This window comes from Leptonychotes weddellii, chromosome 13, assembly GCF_054177405.1.
Source record: "Leptonychotes weddellii isolate Sample4059 chromosome 13, ASM5417740v2, whole genome shotgun sequence".
NCBI lineage: Eukaryota > Metazoa > Chordata > Mammalia > Carnivora > Phocidae > Leptonychotes > Leptonychotes weddellii.
Window position 1 is genome coordinate 24,887,211 of NC_138381.1, and position 27,343 is coordinate 24,914,553.

Below are 27,343 nucleotides of genomic sequence, written 5' to 3' on the forward strand. Positions count from 1 at the left end.
CAAGGAAGCCAGGATGGAAACCAGAGCAAGTGGGCTGTGTGTTGGAGAAGCTAGCACCCAAAGCCCTTATTTTATGCACCCCCTAGGAGCAGGCACCGATGCCAATGTGTTCATCATCATCTTCGGGGAGAATGGGGACAGCGGGACCCTGGCCCTGAAGCAGTCAGCCAACTGGAACAAGTTTGAGCGGAACAACACAGACACATTCAACTTCTCTGACATGCTGAGCCTGGGCCACCTCTGCAAGCTGAGGGTCTGGCATGACAACAAAGGTAGCTCCTGCTCAAGGTCAGGGTGGTGGGGATAACAGACCTCAGCTTTCCACCATCCCCCTGGCAGCATGTTGACCCTTCTACCCCAGGGTGGCAGACAACTAAAAACTGTTGATTGCCACCATTTTGACACTTCCATCAGTTAGAAAATGTCCTGTGTTTCTAGACAAATTTTAGAATTCAAGCTTAGCTCCTAATTACACCATTGTCTTGTTCATTGCTCTTTCCCTAATGCCTATCACATTGCCTGTACTATAGTAGGGACTTAATATAGTTTTAATGGAATTTATTTATAGCCACGTTTCACTCTCTCAGATCCATTTCTGATTTTTTTTCATGCCTCAGTCACAGGAAACCCACATTTCTCTGGAATCAGACTTTTTCCCCATGCCTTAATACGTTCAAAAATTAAGCCCTGGCCATGAATCTCATGGTCATGACTAGGTCCACTAATACCGGCTTCCCCACCTTGCCCCCAGCACTAACTATGCACATATCTAGACCTCATTTTTTTTGATGCCTTTTTCTTCTATGCATGAACTTGACAGCCAATCATTTTGTGTCTCCTCACTGTCAAAAGTAAAGGGAAGCAGGTCAGCACCACGGACAGCTCCTTACAGGTCCAGCTGTATTGTGTGTTGCTACTACTGTGGTTTAGGTGGCATGCTCTTCAAAGAGCCTGATTCCTCCCTTGGATAACTCAAGACTATCTGATTGCCTTGGTCCCATAAGGGCTCCTGGCTAACCCCAGGGCACAGATGTTATCCTCTTTCCTTTGTAGGCAGAGAAGTGGACGTCCTCCCTTCCATTCAGACTTTGGATCTGAAAGCAGGGAAAGGAAGATGTCTGTCTGTATCCTCAGTGAACCCAGGTGGTTGGGATACTAGGGTCAGGAGAGGTATAGGGAAGTCCAGGTTCTTTGCCTAGCTTCCTCTTTATAGTAACTTTCTCCTCCATAGTTGGAAGCTTAAATGTTAATATAAACCAAGGCAGCTAAATATGTCCTTAAGCTCTCTCTCTGCCACATTTTTTCATATTTAGTTTAAAAATATTCAAGCTACATTATGCTTCCCTTGCATAGCAATTTATGAGGACAAAAATATTTCATTTGAGAGCCTTCCACAAAAAAAGTTGTGATGCCACATAAGTTAAGTTACAAACGTTTAGTTAACTTAATAGCATGGCAGTCATCTCCTTTCCTTGAATCTACCTTTCCGTCTTTTTTGTTTATCCAGTAACTTTTTATAAAAAATTGTAAGGATGCACAAAAGTGAGGAAAACGGTATAATGAACCTCCATATACCCATCACATAGATTCAACATTCATGATTTGTCATATCTGCTTTCCTCTTTTCACTTTTTCTTTTTCTTTCTTAATTTCTTTTTGTCGCTAGATGGTATAAAATCAAACCCTAACTTCATATTATTTCATCCCAAACATATTTAGTATGTTTCCCTTTTTAAAATGGACATTTTTAAGTGAAACACAATGCCACTATCACACTTAACAATGATTTCCTTGTGTCATCCGATTTCTACTCCATATGCAAATTTCCTTAACGTAAAAAAATGCCTGTGTACTTTTGGGTTTGCTTGAATCTGGATGCAAACAAGGTCCATACTCTACGTTTAGCTGCCATCTCCCTTCATTATCTTCAAATGCAGAGCATGCCTACTCCCTTTGTTTTGTCATGCCATTGGCTTGTAGAAAGGATGGGCCCAATGATCTATAGAATGTCTGCATTCTGGACCTGTCTGTCTGCTTATCATAGTGTCTTTGCCTCTTGATTCCCCGTATTTCCTACAATCTGGAAGTCAGCTCTAAAGGCATGCTTGGATTCAGGTTCAACTTTCTTTGGCAAGAATACTCTGTAGGTGACCTCAGGACTTCTTTAAAATACCAGGTACTTCCCATTACCTCACAGCCATCCTACTCTTCTTGATGCTCACACTGAATGGTGGATCCAGGAACTGTCAGTACGGTTACCCCGACCCCCCCACCCAGTAACTGTTCATCTAATGGCTTCATCCAGTGATGATCAATTAGGATTACAAATGGCGATTATCTAATTGTCCTTTCTTATCCACTTATTAGCTACAATTCTTTTGTTAAAAAAATGCTCCCATGATTACCATGAAATATAGTCCAGAGAAGAAAATAAAGGTAAATGATTTATTCTTCCCTTTAATTCCAATTACCTGTATAGCTTTTCTAATACTAAACAAATTATAACATATTGTGTTTATTTTCTAATTCATCTTGCTCTCTTGCTTTCTCTGATGAAAACTCTGGGGAAATGAAAAACCTTTTTTTAAGATTTTATTTATTTATTAAAAGATTTTATTTATTTAAGAGAGAGTCAGAGAGGGAGAAAGAGAACTATCAGGAGGAGGAGCAGAGGGAGAGAGAAAGGAAGAAACAGACTCCCAGCTGAGCAGGGAACCAGATGCGAAGCTCGATCCTGAGACTCTAGGATCATGACCTGAGCCAAAGGCAGATGCTTAACTGAGTCACCCAGGTGCCCCATGAAGAATCTTTTTACCACAAAATTTGATCTATGATTTAAAGAGTTCACTATGATATATGTGGAAGGATAATAACTGTAGCATCAAGTATAGGAGTAAAAATCTGGAGAACAACTATCTGTCCACAAGGTAGTGTGGGCATAGATAATTTCTAGTGTCTGCATGGAAAGGAAACCCATACAACTATGAAAGAGGATGGGGCAGATATGTTCTGATATGGATTGGCTGTGAGTGAAAAGGTATGATGTCCAGCAGTGTGGGGTTACTATCTTTGTGTAAAAAAGATAAAGTATAACTTTAAAAGAGGAGACTTTGTGGGCACCTGGGTGGCTCAGTCGGTTAAGCATCTGCCTTCAGCTCAAGTCATGATCCCAGGGTTGTGGGATCAAGTCCTGCATCTGAGCAAAGAGCCTGCTTCTCCCTCTTCCTCTTGCCCCTTCCCCTGCTCATGCATTCTCTTGCACAAGCAGTCTCTTTCTCTCTCTCTCAAATAAGTAAATTTTTAAAAAGAGGAGGCTTTGTAAAGAAACAGACTCTCTAATTGTAGGTCTCAGATGGTTCCCTGTTGGTCCACAGGGTTATGCAGGGTCTCCACCATCAGGCTAGTGCTGGCCACACTGTTAACCAAGCTGTAACTGTGGCTTTGTCTTCACCAGTAAAAGCCAACCATGTGACATCAGCCTGCCCAGAGCTGCCTGTTTACAGCTACATGTCTGATAGATTCTTAGTAGAGTTAGTTGTGGTAGGATCCCTGTCAATCACATTGAACATTTCCAAAACAAGGCAACTAAATAAGCAATGAGAAAAGAGCTGAGGACAAGTTTCTTTCATCTTAAAGGAGTTGGGGTTAGCCTGCTATTTACCATGGAAGGAGGGTTTTTGTTTGTTTGTTTTTCAGAACTTCTACTTAAAGAGAATTGGGGATTGGTGAGACAATGCCATGCTTTCTGAGGACAGGGGAAAGGGGGAAAGGTGGGAAGAGAAGCAACCAAGCATCAGGACAACCCGGGCTAGGCACATTCTTTCTCTCTGGTTGTCTTCACCCCTACATTATAGCACTGAATTGTCTGTGGATAAAGTTAAAGCCACCCCGAATCCACACTGCCCCTCAGCTCACTGTCACCACCCTGCCTGGAGTTCAGGGAGTAATTCAGGAGTGAAATCTACTTGGGGTGAGAAGCAGGGTGAATAGTGTGTTCGGCAACAGAAATGATCTCGTGATGACCCACCTCTCCAATTAATATCATCCCTCTCCACTAACACTCATGCATACACACACTCTTACACATTTATAATTCCCATTGATTCCCATTGATCATTTTGTCATGATGTCATAGCAAGACCATCGTCCTGGAGTCAGGAGAGATCATTAAGCCAGTGATTTTCAAGGTGTGGCTCTGGGACCAACAGCATCAGCATGACCTAGGAACTAGTTAGAGATGGAAATTCTTGGACCTCGCTACGAGCCGACTCAATCAGAATCTCCAGGAGGGGGGGCCCAGGTGATTACAGTGCAGGTCCAGTTCTCAGCCTTGCTATTCATTGAAATCACTGGGCAGCTGTAAAGACCATTGATGCCTAGCTCCTACTTCAGAGATTCTATTATAGTTGATTTGGGTAAGGTCTGGATAGCAGAAACCATCTCTCTCTCTCACACACGTGCATATGCGCACACACACACACACACACACACACACCTTCCAAGAGGCCCAACATTTTGGCTTCTCTTTCTCTGCCTTCCTTTTTACTTGCCTCTCCCTTTCTCTGCTCCACTCTGGAAGCCTGTAAGGACTGCTCCAGTAGGTCTCCTGTGCATCATTTCCAGACTGAACACACCAGGGATTATTAAGCAGTTGAATCAGTTTCATGATATTATCAGGGACCATCTCAGAAAGCAGCCAATTTATAATCTTACAGAACTGGCCCCAGTGTGGAAAAGTAAAAATATTATTGAGATTTTTTTAAGTTTGTTGATAAAATTACTCACCACTGTTTAACTCAACAGAAGTGTTTTAAATTTTAACATAATTGTTTTAGCACTCATGGGTTTCTACTTCAGTAAAGATCTGTGTTTAAAAAAGTATATGAAGTGGGGCACCTGGGTGGCTCAGTTGTTAAGCATCTGCCTTCGGCTCAGGTCATGATCCCAGGGTCCTGGGATCAAGCCCCACATCGAGCCCCGCACCGGGCTTCCTGCTCAGCGGGAAACCTGCTTCTCCCTCTCCCACTCGCGCTGCTTGTGTTCCCTCTCTCACTGTGTCTCTGTCAAATAAATAAAATCTTTAAAAAATAAAAAATAAAAATAAATTAAAAGCTATATTAAGTGCTTTTTAAACCCAGAATTAAGCTATCCTAGGACTGCCAGTATGTATTCCCTGCCCGGGAGCCTCCACATCTACCCCCCACACCCCCAGAAGTCCGAGGGACTAGAAGTGTGTGTCCATCTTTGTGTGTCTTTGTGCTTCTAAGACCCTTGAGACCAGCAGTAGGATCTACAGGTATTGCTGAGGGCAGTGTCCAATCCTAGAGAATGGCTTTTTGGTGGAGACATGGGACCGCCCCCACACACTCAGGTGACATGGGAGGGCAAGACATGAGAGTTGGGCATATACATGCCTTCTTTGCGAGGTTGCCTTGTGGACAATTTATGAGCAGCCTGCACCATCACCATAACCTGTCACACAACCGGATGGGTGCTTTGGCATTCAGAGTTCTCAGGGACTTTGAAGGGTGGAGAGTAACTGAATCAGTGTGTGGTACAAATAATACGCAGCTGCCCCAGCAAATGCACAGAGATTTATACTTGATAGCTGTGATTTGGGGGGAGCACTTCTGAGGGAAGCCCTGCCAGTTACAACAGAAATAGCTGTATGTTCAATATTAGGCCAAGACCTTTCAAGTTTAACGTATACCCTGAAGAAATAGCAGCTTCGAATCCCTTCTATGACTGCCAAAGAGCCAAGGTCCTCAAAGTTGTAACATGTACATCCACCATTCATGGAGCAGATACTACATGACAGCCAATATGCCAGGCATTAGGGAAACAAAAACAAATAAGACCAGGTCCCTGCCCCCAAAACCTCATGGTCAGGGAAGGAGACACATGTAAACAATGATGACACGGTTGGTCAGGGTGTGGTCAAGGCAGTTGCAGGGATGCCAGATACAGGTCTACGGGGCAATCAGGGGATGCTAGGGAAAGCTTCCCGGAGGAGGTGATTGAACTGATTCTGGAAGGATAACGGGCATGAGTCAGGTGCATACTAGTGTCAGGAAGTAATAGGATTCATCCTTCAGCTGTGTGAACTCTCAAAAAGTCAGTGGCCCCCATTGTGAATCTGATGGAAGCTATGAGCCCTCTCCCTGGTGAAATGTGTAATTACAGCACAATTTCTCCGGGCCCTTAGACTGCTTCATTCCCATACACAGATCCTCTAAGAGCTCATGAACCCCAAACTAAGGATTTTGCAAAGAGAATTACATGCCCAGGACTAGAGAAGCCCTCAGAGACCATCTAGCCCACCTCCTCATTTCATCAACAAGGAAAGCCAGGCCCACAGAGGACAGAGAATTCGTGTGGGGCTGCGCGGCCAGTGGGCTGGGGGCAGCAGAAAGCTGAAAGGGGGGCAAGCACATTCAGCTCCCGGTCCCCACCGTGTCTTTCCCACAGGGATCTTTCCTGGCTGGCATCTGAGCTACATCAATGTGAAGGACAACTCGCGTGATGAGACCTTCCGCTTCCAGTGTGACTGCTGGCTCTCCAGGGGGGAGGGAGACAGGCAGACGCTCCGTGACTTTGCCTGTGCCAACAACGAGATCCGTGAGGAGCTGGAGGAGACCAGTACGTGGGGGGCAGGTGTGACTCGTGGGCTGAGTCTTCAGACTTAAATGAGAGGAGGCTCAGAGGGGGTGGGGAACGGCATTGGTAAGTCTGAAGTAGAGACTGTTATAGCTGGAGGGGAATCAGATGTCCACTGAAAGAAAGAATTTTGGGAAGGTACATAAATAAACACCCTAAATATTACTTGGTGAACTTGGAACAGCCAAGACACTGGTCCTCGATCTTGGCCCCAGTCACAGGGACTAATTAGGCAGCAGGAAAACCACAGGGGACAAGTTCACCCTGCCCTGAGGGCTGGGCTGGGCACTTTGGTGGGCAGCTCTGTCTCTGGTTTATTTTTATATCACGGGCTCCATACAACTGGTGCCTGTGGCAAGAGCTGACAAATCAAGACTTCTGGAAACAGAATGTGTAGTGGAGTCAGCATCTCCAGCAGCCACTTTCTTTGATCCTCAGGGGATAGTTAAAGGGAAAAAGTAATGGATCTGTAAAGTGGATGGCCATCCCAGGACTAGGGAGTTGTTTCTTTAATACAGTGTCTGGGTTTAGCAGATTCGAAGAAGTCTTATCAAAGGCAGAGCCCGGTGTAAAGAAAGGATTTTTAACCTCAGTTGTTAAGGGAATGCTAACTGCAGTAAGAGGTGAACCCCCAAATTTCAACGGCTTAACAAACCAAAATGTATTTCTCACTCATGTAATAAACCGTCCAGTGTGGTTACTGGCAGGAGACCTTCCACACTGTGTTTCAGGGCCCCAGGCTCTTTTGATCTATGTCTCTGCCATTTTCAAAATATGGCTCCCATAGTTCTCGCAAAAGGGAAAAGAGCATGGAGAAGGCATGCTCCCTACCTTCTTAACAAATTGACTCACTTTCTATTGGTGAGAACTGATCCCTTGGCTCCACCTAGATGCAAGGGCACCTGGGAAATGTAGTCCCTTGCTGGACAGCCCCTCCCGGGGAAAAAACTGTGTACCAAGGAAGGAAAGCATGGCTCTCTGGTAGAAAGCCACCCACTCATGCTGGCCACACCATCCAAACTACCCAACTGTGAAATTAACTGCTCCTAGAGATAGTGAGCACTATGTCCCAGGGAGCATCCAAAGGAGGGACCAAGCACCCCCTTGTCAGGCTTGCCGTGCAAGGATTCCTCCCTAATTCAGAGGGTGACTCCACACTTACTGAGGAATTACCGGGTGCCCAGCTTCCTTATAGATGCTGTGGATAGTGCACACTGCTTTGTGAGCTCCAGTTCATTTGTATCAGCCATTGCACATGGTTAGTCTCCCATACAACTAGAAGCTCCCAGAGGTCAGGGACAGAGTCACTCATGTTTGTAGCCTTCTGCAGCTCTGTAGGCTTTGGGGCTTGGTAAGTGTGCAGTTAGTGCTCAGCAAACGGAAGAAGAAAGGGTCCTTTTTCTCAGAGCTTCATGTCTTGTTAGAGGGAGAAGCGTTAAGCCCCTTATGCAATAGGAACGCTTAAGCCCCTTACATACTGCCAAGGGGAGCAATAGAGGCTCCTCAGGCTATTGGCGTGCAGGGGAGGAGAGATTTGTGAGGCTCAGAGCATAATCACTGAGCCTTCTTCACAGATTTCCTGCCAAACAGCTGCTAAGACCTGCGGGGGTTGGGTTGGCAGGGAGATTGCTGAGGGGAGGCGGCACTTGCATTAGTTCCGGAAGGATGTTACAGACTGGAGATTGGACAGCAGGGGCATGGAGCCCAGGAGCCGGCCTGGGTGATCTGTCTTTCCTTAGAGGCCTCGGAGGGCAGAGCGGTGCCCTCTAGGTGTCCATGGGGAGACAGGTGACCATACCTGTGTCCTCAGATGGAGGGTCACCCTGGGGAGAGCCTTGGACGTAGCTGGAGCCAAACATCCCAATCCTTAGCTACCTTTATTTAACCATTTGGTAAAGATTTACTGAGCACCTGCCAAGTGCCACAGCCTCTTCTGAGGTCTGGGACACACCAGTGGATGAAACCAAGACCCTGCCCTGGTGGCATTTACTCTCAGTGTCTGTGACCCCGGGGCGCTTCTGGGTACTCAGCTTGTGAGAACAAACACCCTCTCAGTACTCGAACAGAGCTTCATCTGTGGAAAGCACTCTACACCTCTGTTCTCGTTAGGTCTTCACAGCTCTACTCCCACCCCATGAGCTAGATAGGGTGCAAATTCACACCTCTATACCATGGGTAAGGAAAACAAAAACCCAGAAAGGTGAAATGACACATCTAAGGCCCATTCACAGCTGGTAGGACCCAGGTGACCTGATTCCTAGACCAGGACTCACTGCCCTGCTGCAGGCTCTCTCGTCTTTATTGGGCTTGGCTGGTCTCCAGATGGGTCAGTTGCCCCACCTGGCTTAACCCCTGTTCTCTGCCTTCACCTCTAACTCTTGCTAGCAGTTCCAGAAGCTGCTCCCAGCCCTCTGCAAGCACCTGCCTCTGCAGATGATTCCAGTGTGCAGCAAAGCTGAAAGCCTTCAGCAACATTTAAATAACAATGACATCTGGGTCCTACTCCCAGATTCCGTTGCAATTAATCCAGAGTAAGGGCTGAGCAGTAGGATCACATGCTCATGTGTGCACATGCATGCACACACATACACATATGCACACACACGCAAGCACACACCCCTGGGAGGCTCTCTCTCACTGGGACATCCTCCAGCAGGACCAGTGCCCCCCTCTTTACAGCCCTTCTCCTTCCTGTTCTCCCTTGACGCGTTTTAGGGCTGCTCAGTCAGCCTTATCTACAACATTTCTAGGCCAGATATAGTCCCGTTTGATGACCAACTCCCCAGGGATGGGAGGACTTACTGCTTCACCAGGCAGCTCTGTTAGAAAATCCATCTTCATACTCAAGTTCTCAAAGCTCCCATTCTTTGGAAGTCCCAGTGGAGTCAAACAGAAAATTTCAGGAGCGGTCAGGATCTTGGTCGTTTTTGTCTGAACCCCAAATCTAAGCTGGCTCCAGCAAAGAGGGAATGTGTTGGTTCCCAGAACTTGGAAGTCTCACGTGGAGCTGGCTTTGACTTGGTTGTCTCCAGAGGCTCCAGTCATTTCAGTACATCTCTGTCTCCCATTTCTCTCAGCTCTGCTTCTTTCTCTACATTGTGGGTAGATGGTCGCTGGTAGGCCCAACCCCATAGCTTTCTACTTAACATTCTCAGCGGAAGGGAAGACAGTGTCTCCCCAAGGGAAGATTCTGACTGGCCATCTGAACCACAAAGCAGGAGTCCTCCCTGACAATGTGAGGTGGGAAAGGTGATCTGGAACAACAAGTTCCAGGAGCCCGGTGTCCTCCTCCTGGCACTCCCCAGCATCATGTGCCCCTGCAGTTCCTGCCTCAGGACAAACACCTGTTTATTCAGCAACTGCTCACATGATGGGATATCCTGAATTTCTTGCTCATCTTCCCCTGCAGATGCCATGCCCAAGAGCAAGATTTCAAGGGTGGTTGCTCTCCCCTCTCCTGTCTTGCCACTTGAAACCCACTCGTGCCCCCAGAGCCCATGGTGGCTTTGCTGGTGGCCCCTTTGTGCTGGTGACTCATTCTGTGGCTGCTGAGCTCCTTTCCCCAGCCAGGCTTGCCCTGTGGGTATGCTGGCCACTAGCCTGGGCTCACCATTCCCACCTGCCCCATTCCTTCAGATCCCTGATGCTCCTCCGTCCATTTCCCCCCAGCAACATATACACAAAGTTGAGAGTCATGCCCTCCACATTTTTATCAAGCCATGGATGAAATACCAGGAAAAAAGGGTGAACTATGTTCATTGAAACTTTCTCTAAATGTCCTTGCTGACACACCTTACTTTGCTATCTTACCCTCGGGACCAACAGGGAAGGATTATGGTCCATTTGCACTCCATCTACATTGGTTCTTGAATCTCTGACTTGAGTTCAACTAATGAGCCTGTAGGTTCCTATCTCCCTTGCCTCCTCCCCTAGGTGCCAACAAACCATTTCCTCAACAAAGCCCAGGATCCCCTTGGAACTCCCAGGTGTTGGGTTTGCAGAACTCACCCCACCCTCTGTGGGGAAAGCAGAATGGCAGTGGGACCTGACAGTGGCTCAGCCATCACAGGTCCTCAGTGTCCTGGGCTGGGATTTGTACAGACCCCCAGAGCCTCACCTTCTTCAGGAGTTGTGTGCTCTCTGTGGCTCTCCACCCCTATCACTGGCTACGTGCCCCTTTGTCCAGATTCATTCCACCCATCTCAGCAGTAGACACTCTCCTTGAGAGAAGTCACAAGGGCAGAAGGGCTAGCATTACACTGAGCTGCAGGCACAGCCTCGCTTTCTCTCTGTTGTCTGTATCACATCTCTGGGAGAAAGGTGCAGAAGCAGAGCTGTCCTTTGCATCCAGAATCCCAAACCCTCAATGATTCCTTTACTGCTGCAAGAGCCACATGCACGGGGGACACTCTGGACAGCTCCATCTCTGGCCAGGTCCCTGGGGCGCAGGAGCTGGCTCGCGTGAACTGGGTCATGTGAACTCCCAGCCCTCCTCACCCCCTCAGTCTTTGCTTGTGCCCCTCCCTCTGCCTAGAACCTCCCTGCATTTTCTGCCGATGGTCATCATCGCTCTTCTTCGAGCGCAGGCTCAAATGCTGCCTCCTTCCTGAGGCTTCCTGTGGCCCGATCTTTCATTCATTTGCTCATCAAATATGTATTGAGTGCCTGTGTGCTAGGCACTGTTCTGGGCACTTGAGATCTATCAGTGAGCAAAACGAAGGACACCCTCCAGCCCCTATGGAGCTTACATTCAGATGGGAGGGGGAGTACAACAAACAGTAAAATAATAAGCAAACTACATCACATGTTACAAGGTAACAAGTGATAAAGAGAAGAGAAAAATATGGAGCACCTGAAGGCAGGCCAGGAGTGCTGGGGGCAGTGGGGTTGCTATCTCAATTAGCGGGGGTTGAGGCGGACCTCCATGAGCAAGGATGAGGTGAAGGCTGAGCCAAGCCGGTGTGCGTGAAGAGAGCAAGGGGGGCAGCACTGCAGCACTGGGAATGAGGGCACGCCCCAGAGCTCCAGGGACAGCAGGGAGGCAGAGTGCATGGAGGGAGCAAGGGAGAAAATACGAGAAGATGGGGTTGGAGAGGTAATAAGCTGCTGACTTTTCCTCTCGCCCTGAGCTCCTTCTGCCCTTTGTTGCAAGATTAGCACATTCCTTCTGGGGGCTGTGGTAGTCAGTGTGTGTCTGGGGCTACAGAGGGAGTTCCAGTGTCCCACAGAACCTAGCTGCCTCCTGACACTCGGCACCCACATAACAAATGTTGCCGAGTGAATGCAGACGTGCTTGAGGGCAGTGCGGGAGAAGAGGGCAGTGGTGCTTTAGCGCGACACCAGAGTGAGAACTGAGACCGGGCAAGACCTGATTGCTTGTGCACAGACTTCAAGGATCTCCCGGAGTCAGGCCTGCCCGGGCTTCCCTGTCCATTTCCTCTCTCCTCCCTCTTTCTGCTCGTGATCTCCGTTTTGCATCTTGGGGGCTGTCCATCCTTGAGAGCCAGGCCCCAGCACCTCTCCCAAAACTCATCCCCACCTGCTGCTTCCTCCCGCTTCACTCCCAGCCACGGCCACGGTCCCTAGGCAAAGCGGTTGCTCTATAACTAAAAGAGGTGCTTGCAGTAGCCCCAGAGGGGGCAGGTCCTCCTTGTAGTGCCTCATTGTGGAGACTTCAAACTGCCCCCAGGCTGTGGTCTAAGATCAGGTGGGGGACCTGGAAGCCACGGGTGGGGGCTGCTTCACGCCAGCTGACCCTCTCCCACCTTCTCCACCGCAGCCTATGAGATCGTCATAGAGACGGGCAACGGAGGCGAAACCAGGGAGAACGTCTGGCTCATCCTTGAAGGCAGGAAGAACCGATCCAAAGAGTTTCTTGTGGAAAATTCTTCCCGACAGCGGGCCTTTAGGAAGTAGGAAGAGGGTTTCCCACAAGGGAGTGGTGGTGGGGGGGGTGGGTAAGAGGGACCCCCAGAATCAACCCCCTTGGTGGGCACCATAAATATACAAATGGGCCTGAGCTGCACTTACGGATCACCTACTGTGTGTCAACCCTGTGCAAACTCGATGGAGGAATTTCCCTCATAAAAGGGAAAGGAGGGGATTGCCACTCAAAGAAAGGCCACTATATGAGAATTCAATTATGGCAATCACTAAAAAGAAAGGCTAATTCTGTAACGTGCTAGAGGTGCTAATTATCGCTACAATGGCAGTCATACTATAATATATAACTGTATTAAAGTAGCACATTGTACACCTTAAATTTACAGTCTTATATCAAATATATTTCAGTTTTTAAAAGTTAATGGAAAGCTACAGCAAAAATTAATAACTAACTAATTAAAGAGAGCCCACTTTGCAGCAGGACCAGGTAGCACTGCAAACCTTCTCCAAGTCCGTGCAGACCAGGAGCTCACGGTCTAATTGAAAAGGAAAACATTCAGCCATGAGATTGCAAGAGAGTCATCATGGGAGCAGCACAGAACTGAGTTCTACTTGGAAGGAGGAAGGGAAGAGAGAGCCTCTATGAAGCTCTCTAGGGAAATCAGCCTTGGGTTTTGGGTAAAGCTGCCTCTTCTCACCGTTCCTGGTTGGCAGGCACGCCGGAGAATCTCCCTTCCTCCTGCACCACCAGAGCCCCCCCCCCTGAACTGCCCAGATGCCCACTTCATCTCCCCGCGTCCACCAGAACTGCTTACAGAAGTCTTCCCCGCCTCTGACCCACTAAACCTCTCATTCGAACTCCCTGTGCGTCAGGATGAAGTCTGAGCTCCTTAGACTGGCACTCTGGACCAGCACAGACGGCCACACCCCGCCTCTCCCCTTGCCACTTCCCTGGCTGAACCCCAACTGCAGCCAACCAGTACTCCCCCCAGGGGCACCTGTGCCTCCTCCCCCACAGTCCCCATCCCAGGACTGTGCCCAGTCAGGTCCCCCTCAGGGCCTCTTCCCTTCCTCTCGAGGCTCTGCTCTCTGAATCCCACCAGCCTCCCCAGCCCAACACCCAGGGCCCAGGGCCTTGCCCTCCTCCCAGCTCCATCTGCTGCATGATGTTACCGATCCCTGGTGCTGGGACCAGGCGGGGCTTTTTAATGGCTGTGATTGTCTTGTTCCAAAACTAGGCTGAACCTCTCAAAGAATGCAGGCTGTGGTTGCCAATTCCATCCCTGCTTCTCAGACCAGTGCCTGGAATACAGTAGGCACTCAATAAATGCTCACCTCCTTCAGTGGACACGGGCAGCTCTTGAGGGCCATACCTTTGTGTCCTTCAGGGGAACCACAGACACATTCGAGTTTGACAGCGTCTACTTGGGGGACATTGCCTCCCTCTGCGTGGGCCACCTCGCCAGGGAGGACCGGTTCATCCCCAAGAGAGAGCTGGTCTGGCACGTCAAGACCATCACCATCACCGAGATGGAGTACGGCAACGTGTATGTACTGTGCCTCTGCCCCTCCCCCCCGGAAGTGCTGCTGATTCTGAAGGGACAGATGGGCTAGAGCATGGGCTAGCCACCAGGCCCCAGGGAGCTGTCCCCTTTGAGGCCACCTCATTCAGGAAACTTGCAAGACAGGAAGGGAAGAGGCAGTGGTAGTGTTCTGGAGCTTTCTGAGCCGTGGGCCCACCCTCAGAGGCAGGGACTAGAGCAGATGAGCTTGGATACTCCAGCCTTTTAATGCAGGGATGCTTGCTTGGAAAAACACTGAGTAAGCCAGACAACGCCAGACAGCGGCCGCTTCCCTTCCCTTCCCCTCCCATCTCTGTGCAACGGCAAAGAAACACAGCTTTGAAGCCGGCTGCTTCCGCCGTCCCCGTGAAAGCCCTGCCGTCGCGGTGGGCAGAGTGGGGCCCAGACCAGCTGGAGTCATCCCTTGGCGCACCTGCCTCTGAGGACTCTGGATAAGGAGCTTTGCTTCCCCCCCACCCCCACCCTCCAGGGTCTTCTGGAGCCTCGGGCATTTCTGGAGGATTAAGGGTTTTAGTTACCTGGGTAACAGTCCACAGCCATCAGTTTTTCTAATTAAAACCACTTGGTTACCACATTGGATGCCAGAAAGCGGGAGGCCCTGGAAGGCAGGAAGGACAGTGTGAAGGCACCAGGAGGGGAGGAAGGGGGTGCGGGGACCACTGCTTGCCTCGGGGAGGCTAGGCCTGGGGAGTGAGTGACAGGCGAGGTGCACAACTCCCAGGGCCAGCCTGCTTGCTGCCCCCCACCCCAGAACCCCGGAGCTGGCTCTGCACATGGCCATGCCTTCCCGGTGTGCGGGGAGCGCAGCGGACAGAAGCAGCAGCTAGGTGCAGGCTCTGGCCTCCAGAAGCCCAAGCTGCTCAGAGCCGGTCCGTCTACCCTCTCCCCCACCCCCTCCCTCGGCAGGCAGGCATCCTGAGATTGGCTCCCTCTGACCAACTTCCCCCTTGGGGAATTCGCCAGGAAAGGGTTCTGACTTCCAAACTTCTGTCTTAACCAGCTCAGGCTGCCGTATCAAAAGACCACAGACTGAGTGGCTCAAATAGCAGACGTCTTTTTCTCACCGTTTGGGAGGCTGGATATGGGAGGTCAGGGTACCAGCATGGCTGGGTCCTGATGAGGCCTCTCTTCCTGGCTTGCCGTGTCATTATGGCAGAGAGAGCAAGAAAGAGAGAGAGAGAGAACTCAGGTATCTCTTCCTCTTCTTTCTTTTTTTAAGAGAGAAAGAGAGAATAAGCAGGGAGAGCAGCAGAGGGAGAGGGAGAAGCAGGCTCCCCACAGAGCAGAGAGCCCGATGCGGGGCTCGATCCCAGGACCCTGGGATCATGACCTGAGCCGAAGGCAGATGCTTAACTGACTGAGCCATAAGGGCACTATTCCCATCAAGGGGCCCCACCCTCATGACCTCATCTAAACCTAATCACCTCCCAAATATCCAAATGCCATCACACTGGGGGTTGTTAGGGCTTCAACATATGAATTTGGAGGTGAGACATAATTGAGTCCCTTTCAGGCTGCAGTGTTACCAATTGCTCTTTTAGAGAAAAACCAGCAGGTACAATAAATCCTGCCAGAGTTCTGGGTGTGGCTGCTTGGAGCAGTACTGATGGGGACTGGAGAAGGGGACACAGAAAGCCCGGAGGAGTTCCCGACTCACCCAGCAAGCCGGGGCCAGGGCAAAGCCCCTCTGCCCCCAGTACTGCCTCCCAACCCCATGGAGTGTGGCCGCTGATACCACACCTCCACAGACCCCGGTAATAAACCAGACAGACAAAGACAATATAATACAATGCAATAATAAAATGAAATCGTCTCCACTTGAGTTAGCTTTATTTTTTTTTTTAAGATTTTATTTATTTATTTGACAGAGAGAGAGACAGCGAGAGAGGGAACACAAGCAGGGGGAGTGGGAGAGGGAGAAAGAAGCAGGCTTCCGGCCGAGCAGGGAGCCTGATGCGGGGCTCAATCCCAGGACCCTGGGATCATGACCCGAGCCGAAGGCAGATGCTTAACGATTGAGCCACCCAGGCGCCCCTTGAGTTAGCTTTAAACCGACAATGTCTGCTCAAAGAAAGTGAGCCCCAAATCTCAGCACCACCCAGCACCTTCCAGTCTCTGAAGGGAGGGGAAAAACAAGCTCAGCCCATGAACTTCCTACCCCACAGTCCTGGGCCCGAGTTGTAGGATTTCTCTTCCAGGGGAAAGAAGCCCCCATTCCTACACCCTCAAGAGTATGGCCTTTTGTCATGATGTCACCAGGGCTGGCGGGGGAGGAAGGGATGTCCACGGGGTGGGGGATCCTCCCAATGGGAAGGGGGGTGCAGGGAGTCAGACTCCGGATACTGAGCCATGTGGCCTCAGGCAGCAACCCCTCACCTCCCTGTGCTCACTCTCCCCTTCTGGGAAGAGAGCTGGGTGTTCACTGGAGTCTTGCGCTGGGCGGGTGAGGATGACAGGGGCCCCAGCTCAGGGAGCTCTCAGAGCTCATAGCCCAGCCCGCCCGCCTGTGCCGGTCTCAAGCCTGCGGGTCCTGAGGGATGGTGTATCTGCATCCACAGTTCCTTTCCAACCACCGTGTTGACCGTAATAGCTGGACTTCCATGAATTACAAACGAATTTAATCTCAATCTCCTATAAAACACTAATCTCCAATTTTCATCTTTCAACCGTTTCTTCCTCCCCTGCAATGGGCAGTACCTCCTAACCTGTTCTCCTTCACCACTAAGATCCTCAAGATTGGGTGCAAGGACACACACACGGGCTTTCCTTTCTTTTTTTTAACGAGAAATAACATTTTTTTTTAAAGATATTTCTTTTTTTTTAATTTATTTGAGAGAGTGAGAGAGAGAGAGAGCACAAGAGGGGGTAGGGTCAGAGGGAGAAGCAGGCTCCCTGCCGAGAGGGAGTCCCTCGATCCCGGGACTCCAGGATCATGACCTGAGCCGGAGGCAGTCGCTTAACCGACTGAGCCACCCAGGCGCCCTAACGAGAAATAACTTTATTGTTTTTATCTCAATACCATATATAACACACAATCATTATATTGGGGTGCCTGAGTGGCCCAGCTGGTTGAATGTTACACTCTTGGTTTTGGCTCAGGTCATGATCTCAGGGTCATGGGATTGAGCCCGGTGTCAGGCCCCAAGCACAGCATGAAGCCTGCTTGAGATTCTCTCTCCCTCTGTTCCTCCTCCCACCCTACTCTCTCTCTCTGTCTCTCTCTCAAATAAATAAATAAATCTTTGGGGCACCTGGGTGGCTCAGTTGGTTAAGCATCTGCCTTCGGCCCAGGTGGTCCTGGGATTGAGCCCTGTGTCAGGCTCCCTGCTCAGCGTGGAGCCTGCTTCTCCCTCTCCCTCTGCCCCTCCCCGCCCCCCCCCATGCTCTCTCTCTCAAATAAATAAAATCTTTAAAATAAATAAATAAATAAATCCTAAAAAATACACAGTCATTATAAAAATTCAAATAATTCAAAGAGTCTATAAAAGAAAGTAACACCTCCCTAAACCTTACCCATCAGAGATGGCCACCAGGATTATTTGGTGACTCCACTCTCTCTGACACTTTATAATATCTCACAAACACACTGTTCACAGAAGTGTGATCAGATTTACATGTTTTTCAAATATACTTAAATTCTTTTCATTCGCTATTCTTTGCTTTTGCCTTTACTCTTTCTGATGACCCTATCCTCATTTCTAATGGGAAAAGCCTGGAATGTGTCCTTCCACATCTAGAGTCTTAACTCCACAAAGCCCTAGGGTCCCACATTTTGGTGATCTTATAATTAGATCTATTAGAAATCTTTTCCTTATAGCTATACCAGGGAATATTTTTCAGCCATTAAAAATAATGAATTAAATATGTACCAGATGACTTGGAGCAATTCCCAGGAAAAGCAAGATATGGGAAAACACATATTACATGATGCCATTTTGCAGAGGGAACACTGACGTCCCACATATGTCTGTGTCTATGTGGGTCTGTGCAGGGTTGGGTGAAATGGAAGGAAACTTGGCAAGAGACACCCGCAACTGTTACATGGGTTATCTGAGGTAAAGGTGGGACGTTGAAGTAGAAAGGAAGGAGGGAAAAAGGAGAGAGCCACGCAGAAAGGAGAAGAAAAAGAGTGCATTTAGAAAAACACGAATGTGATCACATGATTTGTGCATTTATATAGAATTATGTATATCACTGAGAATTTGCATAAAGAAATACATTTTTAAAGAATGTCTAAACAAAGAATGAAGTTATATCCCCTCTAAGAAAGTGTGGTATGTAACAACAATCCACATTTATCAAGTGATAACTGGGGGAAGAGAGATCTTGAAGCAGAATTAGGATTTCCTGCCCGTGGCTTTCAGTGGCTGGCTCCTCCGGTGGCTGCTCAGGCTGGCTGCGGGCCCGGCTCTGGCTCACCTTGGGCAGTGACTTCTCTTCTCCAAGACTTAGTTTCCCCTTCTGTGAAACGGGAGGATGATGCCTATAGCTCCATGTTGTTGTAGGAACTAATGAGATGCAAGAACGCAAAGCCCTGGCATTTAGGAAGCATGCAGAAAAGCAAGCTCTTTTTGCAGTTACGGATTTTCATCTAAAAGGGGTCTGATTTTGCACCACTGGGCACGCCCCGTCAGGGCTGCATTCCTGACGTCATCAGTCAGTGCCAGGAGAGCTTATTTCCGAAGCTGTGAAAATATTAGCAGTTGGGAGTGGGAAGAAACCATAGCAGTTGTTCAATTCAAACCTCTAGCATTGCCGATGGGAAAACCAAGGTCCGGGTAGGGGATGTGGCTTGTCCAAGGTCACATGGGTGGGAGGTGGCAGGGCTGGGGCAGACCCCAGGTACCCTTGCTCCCCGTGCAGCATTTTCCCACCGTGCCCTCTGACTTCCTCCTTTGTAATTAATTATTGGGCTGACTACCATTGCCCAGAGGCTAAAACTGGGGTTGTGGTGGGGGGGGGTAGAGAGGGGACTTTTTAGTCCAAGACCATTTCTCTTGTCCCTAGATTTGCTTCTGCTTATGGTAGCTTCCTCAGTAAGTACTTTCTCTAACCCCTTTCGCTCTACAGACCATGAGCACATGCACACACACACATGCACACACACACACATACTCATAGTTCAACTCAGCCCAGTGCAAGGGATTTGAGAGCACATGTTCCCCAGTGACATCTCCACTTGGCTTTGCCTGGGATTGTCACTCTGGATCCTGCAGCTGTCTCTGAAGGTGACAATACCGGGTAGAAATATTCATCAGTCCCTTTGAAAGAGCAAGGGGACCAGCATGGTTAGTGTGGAGTGAGCTTAGAGAAGGCCAGGTGCTGGGTCAGAAAAGCAAACACAGGGCAGAGGGTCTAATCACATAGGGTCTTGCAGACCTTTGTAAGGTGGTGGTTTTCACTTAACCTAAGAAGCCCCTGGAGGGTTCTGAGCAGAACATTCTCAGGCTTATATGTCTACAGAGTCACTTGGCTGCTGTGTGAAGAACGGACCACGGGTAGCAGGAAGCAGGGAGACCAGCTAGGAGTCTGAGCTATCTCAGGGAGAAGGAGGTGCTGGTGACTTAGACCAGAGGGGCTGCAGAGCAGATAGTGAGATACTGCATACTTTTTCAAGTGGCTGATTCTGGACCTATTTTAAAGATGGGGTCAATGGGATTTGCTGGTGCATTGCACATGGACTTGGGGAGAGGAGTAAAAGGAGAATCAAGGAGCACCTGGAAGGATAGAGAAGCCACTCACTGTGAATTTTAAGACAAACAAGACTCCATCCTCATATTTTAATGCAGACATTTCCAGCCCCAATATCCTGACTCTTGGGGAAGGAATCATGTATGGACCCGGGGCCCAGGGGGAGGGTGAGAGACTTGGCTGGTGCCCCCTGAGCCTCCTCCCTCCCCCCTAGGTACTTCTTCAACTGTGACTGCCTCATCCCCCTCAAGAGGAAGAGGAAGTACTTCAAGGTATTCGAGGTCACCAAGATGACGGAGAGCTTCGCCAGCAAGGTCCAGAGCCTGGTGCCAGTCAAGTACGAGGTCATTGTGACGACGGGCTATGAGCCGGGGGCAGGCACGGACGCCAATGTCTTCGTGACCATCTTTGGGGCCAACGGGGACACAGGCAAGCGGGAGCTGAAGCAGAAAATGCGCAATCTCTTCGAGCGGGGCAGCACCGACCGCTTCTTCTTGGAGACGCTGGAGCTGGGCGAGCTGCGCAAGGTGCGGGTGGAACACGATGGCAGTGGCCACTACTCGGGCTGGCTGGTGGACAAGGTGGAAGTCACCAACACCAGCACCGGTGTGGCCACCATCTTCAACTGCGGCAGGTGGCTGGACAAGAAGCGGGGGGACGGGCTCACCTGGCGAGACCTCTTCCCTTCCGTCTGAGGGGCTGGAGGCTCTCCCTCCCAGCCCTCCACCGAGATGCTCCTGACCTCCACCTTGGGGTTTCAGCAGTCCTTTCCCAAAGCCTCCTGGCGCTGGGACATGGTTCTTCCTCACTTCATGGTTCTCCAGAGGCCACTGCGGGTGACCACTGGGGGGGTCCTGCCCCTTCCCCGTCTCCCGGACCTATAGGAATCGGTCAACATGTGTCATCGTCCATGGCTGCACCTTCTGCATTTTCTTTCCCAATAACAGCAATGGCTAGGCTGAGACTTGCTGCCAAGTGTGGACGGGAAATTGGGGCTTCACCCAGGGGATAGAAGTGGGGAAGAAGAGGCCATGGAGATGGTGTATTTTAAGCGAAAAACTAATAACACGTTTTTCCCAAAAAAGCTGGGCTAATTAAATTATTACCAACCACACCCCACAAAGAACTCATCTTGGCATCTGCTCACTAAGAAATGCATCCTTTTCCCCAGTTTCAATAAATCCAGTGACAAATGGAGAAAAACATCAGGGGGAAGTGTTTTAGCCTTGGGGGGATTTGTGAGCCTGTGAAAAGGTACATGATTTTTTCCATCATTTACAGAGAATGCTTGCCAGGTGCCCACTGGTTATCCTAGCCTGTGATGACACAGGTGAGACCCAGAGAACTGAACAGAAGTTGATGGGGGGCAGGACCTGGAAAAGCCTGGTCCCTGGCGCACTCAGGCTGGGCCAGGAGGAGGGGACACGGGATGAGTTAGCACCATCACCATCACCCTTGGGTCCTGGGGCTCCCATGGCTCCCCACGGGGCAGGCGATGTCTGCTGAGAGCTCAGGGGAACAATATAAAGGTATGGTCTCTGCCCTCAGGGGGATATGACTTTGATGGAGAGGCAGCGGGAGAACCACACACGCACACACACGCACGCACACACCCTCCCTGATGGACAATCACAAAGGGACCTTGCAATGTGCAGCAAGAGTGCCACAGAACTCAGCACCCGACTTCTGACTTTCTTACAGAAGCAGGACTGAGTGGGAAGGAAGTTGTCCTCCAGGAGGGTACCCTGCACCAGGGTTTCCAAGGCCCCGCCCTGTCACCCAGTGTCCCGTAGCCCAGACGGGTGGGGACCCTTAGTGAGGCTTCGTGGGTCTGAAGCAAGTTCCAGGAGTTCCCGGAGACGGTTGGAGAAAGGCTGAGGTTGCAGGCGCTGGCTCCGAGGCAGCCTGCCTGGGCTTGAGCCCCAGCTCCAGCCAGAGAGCTTGGGAGAGCTTGGGCACATTACTCCGTCTCCTGGGGTCGCAGCTTCCTCACCTGTCCAACAGGGAGAACGATGACAGCTACCACATAGGTACCGAGAGGACGAAATGAGTTCATCTGCAGGCAGTTCGAATTCAGTGCCCGCACTGAAGGGGGAGTGTGTCCATCATGTTGAGCAAGGGAGCAGGACTCAAGGGAGCTGGGGTGGGGGTCGGGGAGAAGTAATCATGAAACAGCTTTATTGAAACTGGTTCTCCCCATCCCCATCCTCCACCTCCCCACTGCCCCATCCTCCCACCACCCCTGTACCTGGACAAACACTTAACCAAGCCTCGAAGCTCTTCTGAACCCTCTTAGGTCATGAAAAGCGCAACCACCACTTTAAGTCACAAAGCCCATTACAGTTCTGCAGTTGAAATGTCCGGCTCCTCTACAAAGGCCAAAGGCACACTTAGAATTCGCCTTAGCCCATCCCCCAACTCGGTGCTCTCACAAGGGGACCAGACGCGAAGAAGGAGCGCACGCGTGTGTGTACATGTGTGCGTGCACGCGTGTGTGCACCGCTGTGGGTGCGTGGGGGGGCAGTCCCTCCTCTTCCTCCCCACCTCGCACTGTCACTCCTCCCCCTCTTGCTGACCCCAGGTTCCCATCCCTTGGGGAAGGAAAGAAAGGAAGGATGCCCGTGGGGGTTCTTTCCCCATCCCTTCAGCCCTCCAATCTGTCTTCTTTTTAGGACCTAAGACACTTATAGCAGAGGTCCTCGGGCATCGTTTGCTCTGGCAAGCTCTGGGCATTCAGGCCACTCATCTCTGCCATCAGCAGCCAGCCGGCCCATCCCTCATCCCTAGCATTGGGTAAGAGGGCAGCCAGAAGGAAGGGGGCACTCCCACGCCACCAGCAGCCATTTCTTTCTTTTTTATTTATTTATTTATTTTATTTGACAGAGAGACACAGCGAGAGAGGGAACACAAGCAGGGGGAGTAGGAGAGGGAGAAGCAGGCTTCCCGCCGAGCAGGGAGCCCGATGCGGGGCTCGATCCCAGGACCCTGGGATCATGACCTAAGCCGAAGGCAGACGCCCAACGACTGAGCCACCCAGGCGCCCCTCACCAGCAGCCATTTCTGAGGGTCCTGTCCCCATAGCCACGACCTCCTCCTCAGCCTTTCCACTGTGTCTGAATGGAGAAAGATGGTCAACTCGAAGTTGAAAACAGTTGTCCGCCCCGCCGTCGGGCAAGCATTGCGTGCCCTCGCTGGGGGATGCGGCCTCTGTTGTCTCATGGATCCAGCCGAAGCTGTGTCATCATGCTGCTGAGGGGCCCAGTGTCGGCCGACTCTTACCCGGATAGACACCCCATGACCTTAGTCCCTTTTCTTTCCGTCCCTTACCTGCCCTGCCCCCTCTGCAGGCCTCACAAAGGACTTGTCAAGCCCTGATGAAACTCCACAAACAACGGTCACACCTTTGGCTCATTCAGGTGCACTTCCCCCCAGCCTGGTTCCCCAAGTTCTTGGGGCCTGGGCCATCCCTGTCACGGGCCCCCGCATGCAGCAGGTTACCCTCCAGCAATGCCCCGAGCACCGTGCTCCCTGCTGACGCAGTCCTGTCTGCCTGAGGTCTCCTGGTACCCACCCACCCCTCCACCCTGTTCCCAGGCCCCATGCTAGTCCACCCTCCCTGCTTTGTGGGACCAGGGAACTTAGTACCCCAGCGAGCCTCTGACTCACCCAGGGGCTCCTAGGGGTGAAGCTGGGCTTGAACTAGGCTGTCTGATGTCCTTCACACTCTGTAGACGAGGTGGGGGGGGCGGAGAGAAGCATGGCGGTGGGGAGGGGGCTAGGCAGGGGAGTCCCCGGGCTTGCAGGATTCAATACCTGTCAGGTCCCTTGGCCCGAGGGAGTGTTGGGACCCTTGGCAAGTCCTATCACTGGGGGCCCTGCAGGCCTCCTTCCTCCACCAGTCTGTGCTGAGGCTGCAGGCAAAAGTGGGGGACATGGCCTCCGAGGTGGGCACTCTGCCCTCACTCGGCTGCTGCCCTCCCCCTGAGGAAGGAGTGAGGGACACTCACAGGACGCTCTGCCTTGTAGGCAATCACAGGAACCCTCCTCTTGGAGGACAGAAAGCAAGGCTGGGATGAGGGTGAGGCCAGCAAGAAGCCCGGGGTGCAAAATTTAAGGGGGAGCTCAACTCAGGTTCCTGCAAAGGCAGGGCCACAGCTAAGAGTGAGGCCCCTTAAATGCTGCCCCCACTGGGCACCTCCCTCGCCTCCCCCTAGTCCTGGCCCCAAGCAGGAAGTTACTCCCCCTGTAGCAGCCGCAAAGCTCTCTACCCCAGCAGTTCGAAATTCCATCCCAGCCACTGGCCAGGGCGACGGTGAACAGGCCCTTCCTCTTGGGACAGTCCCTCCTGAGCCCGGCTCACCCGAGACCCTGCTGCCAACAGAGCCCCGGGGGCATTGCTGGGCCTTTGGCCACGGGCAGGTGGTGCTGGACGCCATCCCTCCTCCAGCCAAGACAGAGCCCTTCACTGGGGCCCAGGGTGAAGGAAACAAAGGAAGGACCGGTCTCTTCCTCCCCCAGAACCTCCCTTCCATTCCTGGGTCCCGGCCAGAGCTGCTCATTCGCTCCCCAGATCCCCCTGGCACGGACAGCTCGCTGTGCTCGGACCCTCTTCCTTATAGGATGGCTTCTTGAGTGACAAGGTTTCCTGTCCGCTCCATCTTTCCTCTCCTGATTTAGAGACAAGTCTACTTTTTTTCTTCAGAGAAAGTCTACTTTAAAGAATATTTGGAGAGAACCTTAATTGTATTGCTTTGGAGTAACTGCTAACAAAGTATTTCCAAAAAAATATCCCTGGGGGGTCCACATCAAAGAAAAGATAAGACTCATTTGCAGTTAGCACAAGCTATTTACATACAAACTGTTGCACCAAAGTCTAAAAAACACTTCTGCTCTTAAGTAGGTTAAACAAAAACCTTCCAATTTTATTTCCTCAGCTCTTTGGCTGAACAGCATTTTTCTTCCAAGATTTTGATAAAAGTAAACTCGGCCCAGTTCAGTTACACACCTTCTGAATTCTGATTCTGTGGGGTCCACCTAGATGAGGTCAGAAGTACTGTGGGTGCCCTGCGTCCTGAGGAGCCCTTGTGCTGTGTGTGCATCCTGAACGGGTACCCCCATCTGTCCCAACCCCTTGGCAGAGCATGGCACCGGGCATCAACCACTGGCAGGCACCCAAATGCCCTCGAGGGCAAGGTAGGGGCTTCGGGGAACAGGTGGGGGAGCCTCAGCTTTGGACAAAGGGAGTCAAGAGCCTGGAAAGGAAGGGAGGAAAGAGCCTTTTTGCCCAAAATTTAACAGGGGAAGTTTGAATAGGGACACCCGGATGGTGAGGGAGGTGGTATTGCCTATGAGCTGGAGGGAAGAGGAGTTCTGTGCTTCTGGCCTAAAGACCTCAGTGTGGCTTTTCTTCTAGAATCTCCAACTGAATGAAGAAAGCCGGTTACAGAGCCGTGAGATTCCAGAAGTCTTGGTTTTGAGGTCTTAGCTACCAACCCTCCTACTGAATTGGCCATTCGTGGTGGTTGACCATGGCCAGGGTGGCCAGAGGGGAACAGTAGACATTGATGGGGCCTGGAAAGCTCTCTAGGAAATGGAGAGGGAGGGGAGAACAAGAGGACCAAGGAGAAAGACTATGGAAGGCAAGGATTTTCTTTAAACATCATCATCATCACCACCACCATCACAGCTAATATTTATCTAGTGCATACTAGGTACCAGACACGTGGTAAGCACTTTCCATATATTAGCTCATTAAATCCTCATAAAGACTTATGAGGCAGATGCTATCATGATCCCATTTTATAGATGAAGAAACTGAAGCCCAGAGAGTTTAAGTAATTTGCCCAAAGTCACACAGCTAACAGGTGGCTCAGGAAACCCAAGGGCAGGGCTTTCCTCAAAAGAAACTCTGGATGGAAGCTGGATCCCTGAAACAGAGGAAAGAACAGCTGCTCGGGCTGGTGGTGAGGACCACGGGGTGGTTCTGAGATGGAAGTCCGCTCAGCAAGTGCAGAAGTGTGCGGACGCAGTGTTAGTTCCTGGGCTTCTTAAGGCTGCTCCTGGGGCATGTCGCTGAGGGCAAGAGGAGTAGGGGGGAAATGAATGCCCAGGGAAGAGAACTTTCTTGTTTCCTACTTCCCAGGAGCAGTGGGGGTTCCCCCAGGGAGCACGTGTGCTGGGGAGAAGTGGGAGGGAGGCCAGGGTGGAGGGAGCAGAGCACTGGCTGGGAGCCGGCCAAGAGCCTGGGGGTGAGGGGAAGATAACGGGATGGTTCCTTGGGCTGACCATGGGGTCCCCAGATGCAGTGTCACTGGGGATGTGCTTGGAAAGGTTTCCAGATGAGATTAGTATTTGACTCAGAAGGTAGACGGCCCTGAATGGAACAAAGAGCAGAGAAAGGGAGACTCTGTCCCTTTCCTGCCTAGCTGTCCCTTCTCCTGCCCTGGGACTGGGATTCTCACCAGGGGCTCTGCTGGTGCTCAGGCCTTCCCGCGCCGCCAGCCCACAGACAGACAGCAGGTGCTTCGATTCAGCCTCCACAGTCACGCAAGCCAGTTCTTCTCAGTAAATCCCCGCTGGAATATACTACTGCTCTGTTTCTCTGGAGAACACTGACTAATTGAGAGACTCTTCTTCCTTAACTTAACGTCCCATCCTGGGGGGGGGGGAGGGACCTTCTCTGTGACTGGGAGTCTCGGCCTCACTGTTCTCTGAGGAATCTCTTTCCTCCCGGGCTTTGCCTCAGCAAGGTTGGGGGAAGCGAGGTGGAGGGGATTAGGAAGGGTGGGCATCAGCCATTGTTGGGGGGGCACGATATCCACGGAAGGAGAACTACTGTCCCAGGCCCCTCCCCCCAGCTCAAAGCAAGCCTGGGCCTGGCCTCCCAGGGTCACCTCCACCCCGGGGATACACGGAGACTAAATAGGAATAATGGAGGGATGCAGGGCCTGAAAATAGAAAGCTGCGGAATTCAAAAGCTGGAGGGAGCCTAGTCCGCCATTCCCATTTTTATAGTATGCAAGACCAGGGAAGGGAACCGTCTCTGCCCTGTCCCCACGCCGGGTTCTGGTGAGTGCTGGGTTCGGCACTCGAGACAAAGCCCTGGTTCTTGGATCAAGAGACACCAATGGAACTATGTGGAAGGCTACAGACAGCATTTTGGATCATCTCGCTTGCACAACGACGAGGGATTTGAACCTTCATTAACCTCCTGCAAACTAGGGATTTTAGTTAATAATAATGTCTCAATATTGGCTCATCAGTTGTAACAAATGTACCCCCACTGAGGAGAGGTGTTAGTAACGGAGAGAGAGCACTGGGAACGCTCTGTACTTTCTGCTCCTTGTTCTGTAAACCCAAAACTGCTCTAAGAAGTGAAGTCTATTACTTAAAAGAAAAGGCTTATTAATATAAGTTCTGTTTTCAGGCGATGAAAGAAAGTCCACCTTTCAGTTCACTGATCCACACACTGGGAAGGGACTTGAGACGACGCAGGGTATCCTGGGCTCTTACAAAGAAATAAGAAATCC

At 50.8% G+C, this 27,343-nt stretch overlaps 1 protein-coding gene across 1 annotated transcript in view; it reads left to right on the forward strand.

Annotated features, from left to right (window-relative positions):
• LOXHD1 (lipoxygenase homology PLAT domains 1) overlaps nucleotides 1-20,965 on the forward strand; it is a 135,735-nt gene extending 114,770 nt beyond the window's left edge. The window contains exons 31-35 of the mRNA XM_081802530.1: nucleotides 87-272; nucleotides 6,469-6,639; nucleotides 12,437-12,569; nucleotides 13,929-14,087; nucleotides 20,029-20,965. Of these exons, the coding sequence (XP_081658656.1) occupies nucleotides 87-272; nucleotides 6,469-6,639; nucleotides 12,437-12,569; nucleotides 13,929-14,087; nucleotides 20,029-20,509 (1,130 nt within the window). The 3' untranslated portion in view covers nucleotides 20,510-20,965. The remainder of the gene's footprint in view (nucleotides 1-86; nucleotides 273-6,468; nucleotides 6,640-12,436; nucleotides 12,570-13,928; nucleotides 14,088-20,028) is intronic.
• Nucleotides 20,966-27,343: the final 6,378 nt, after the last annotated feature.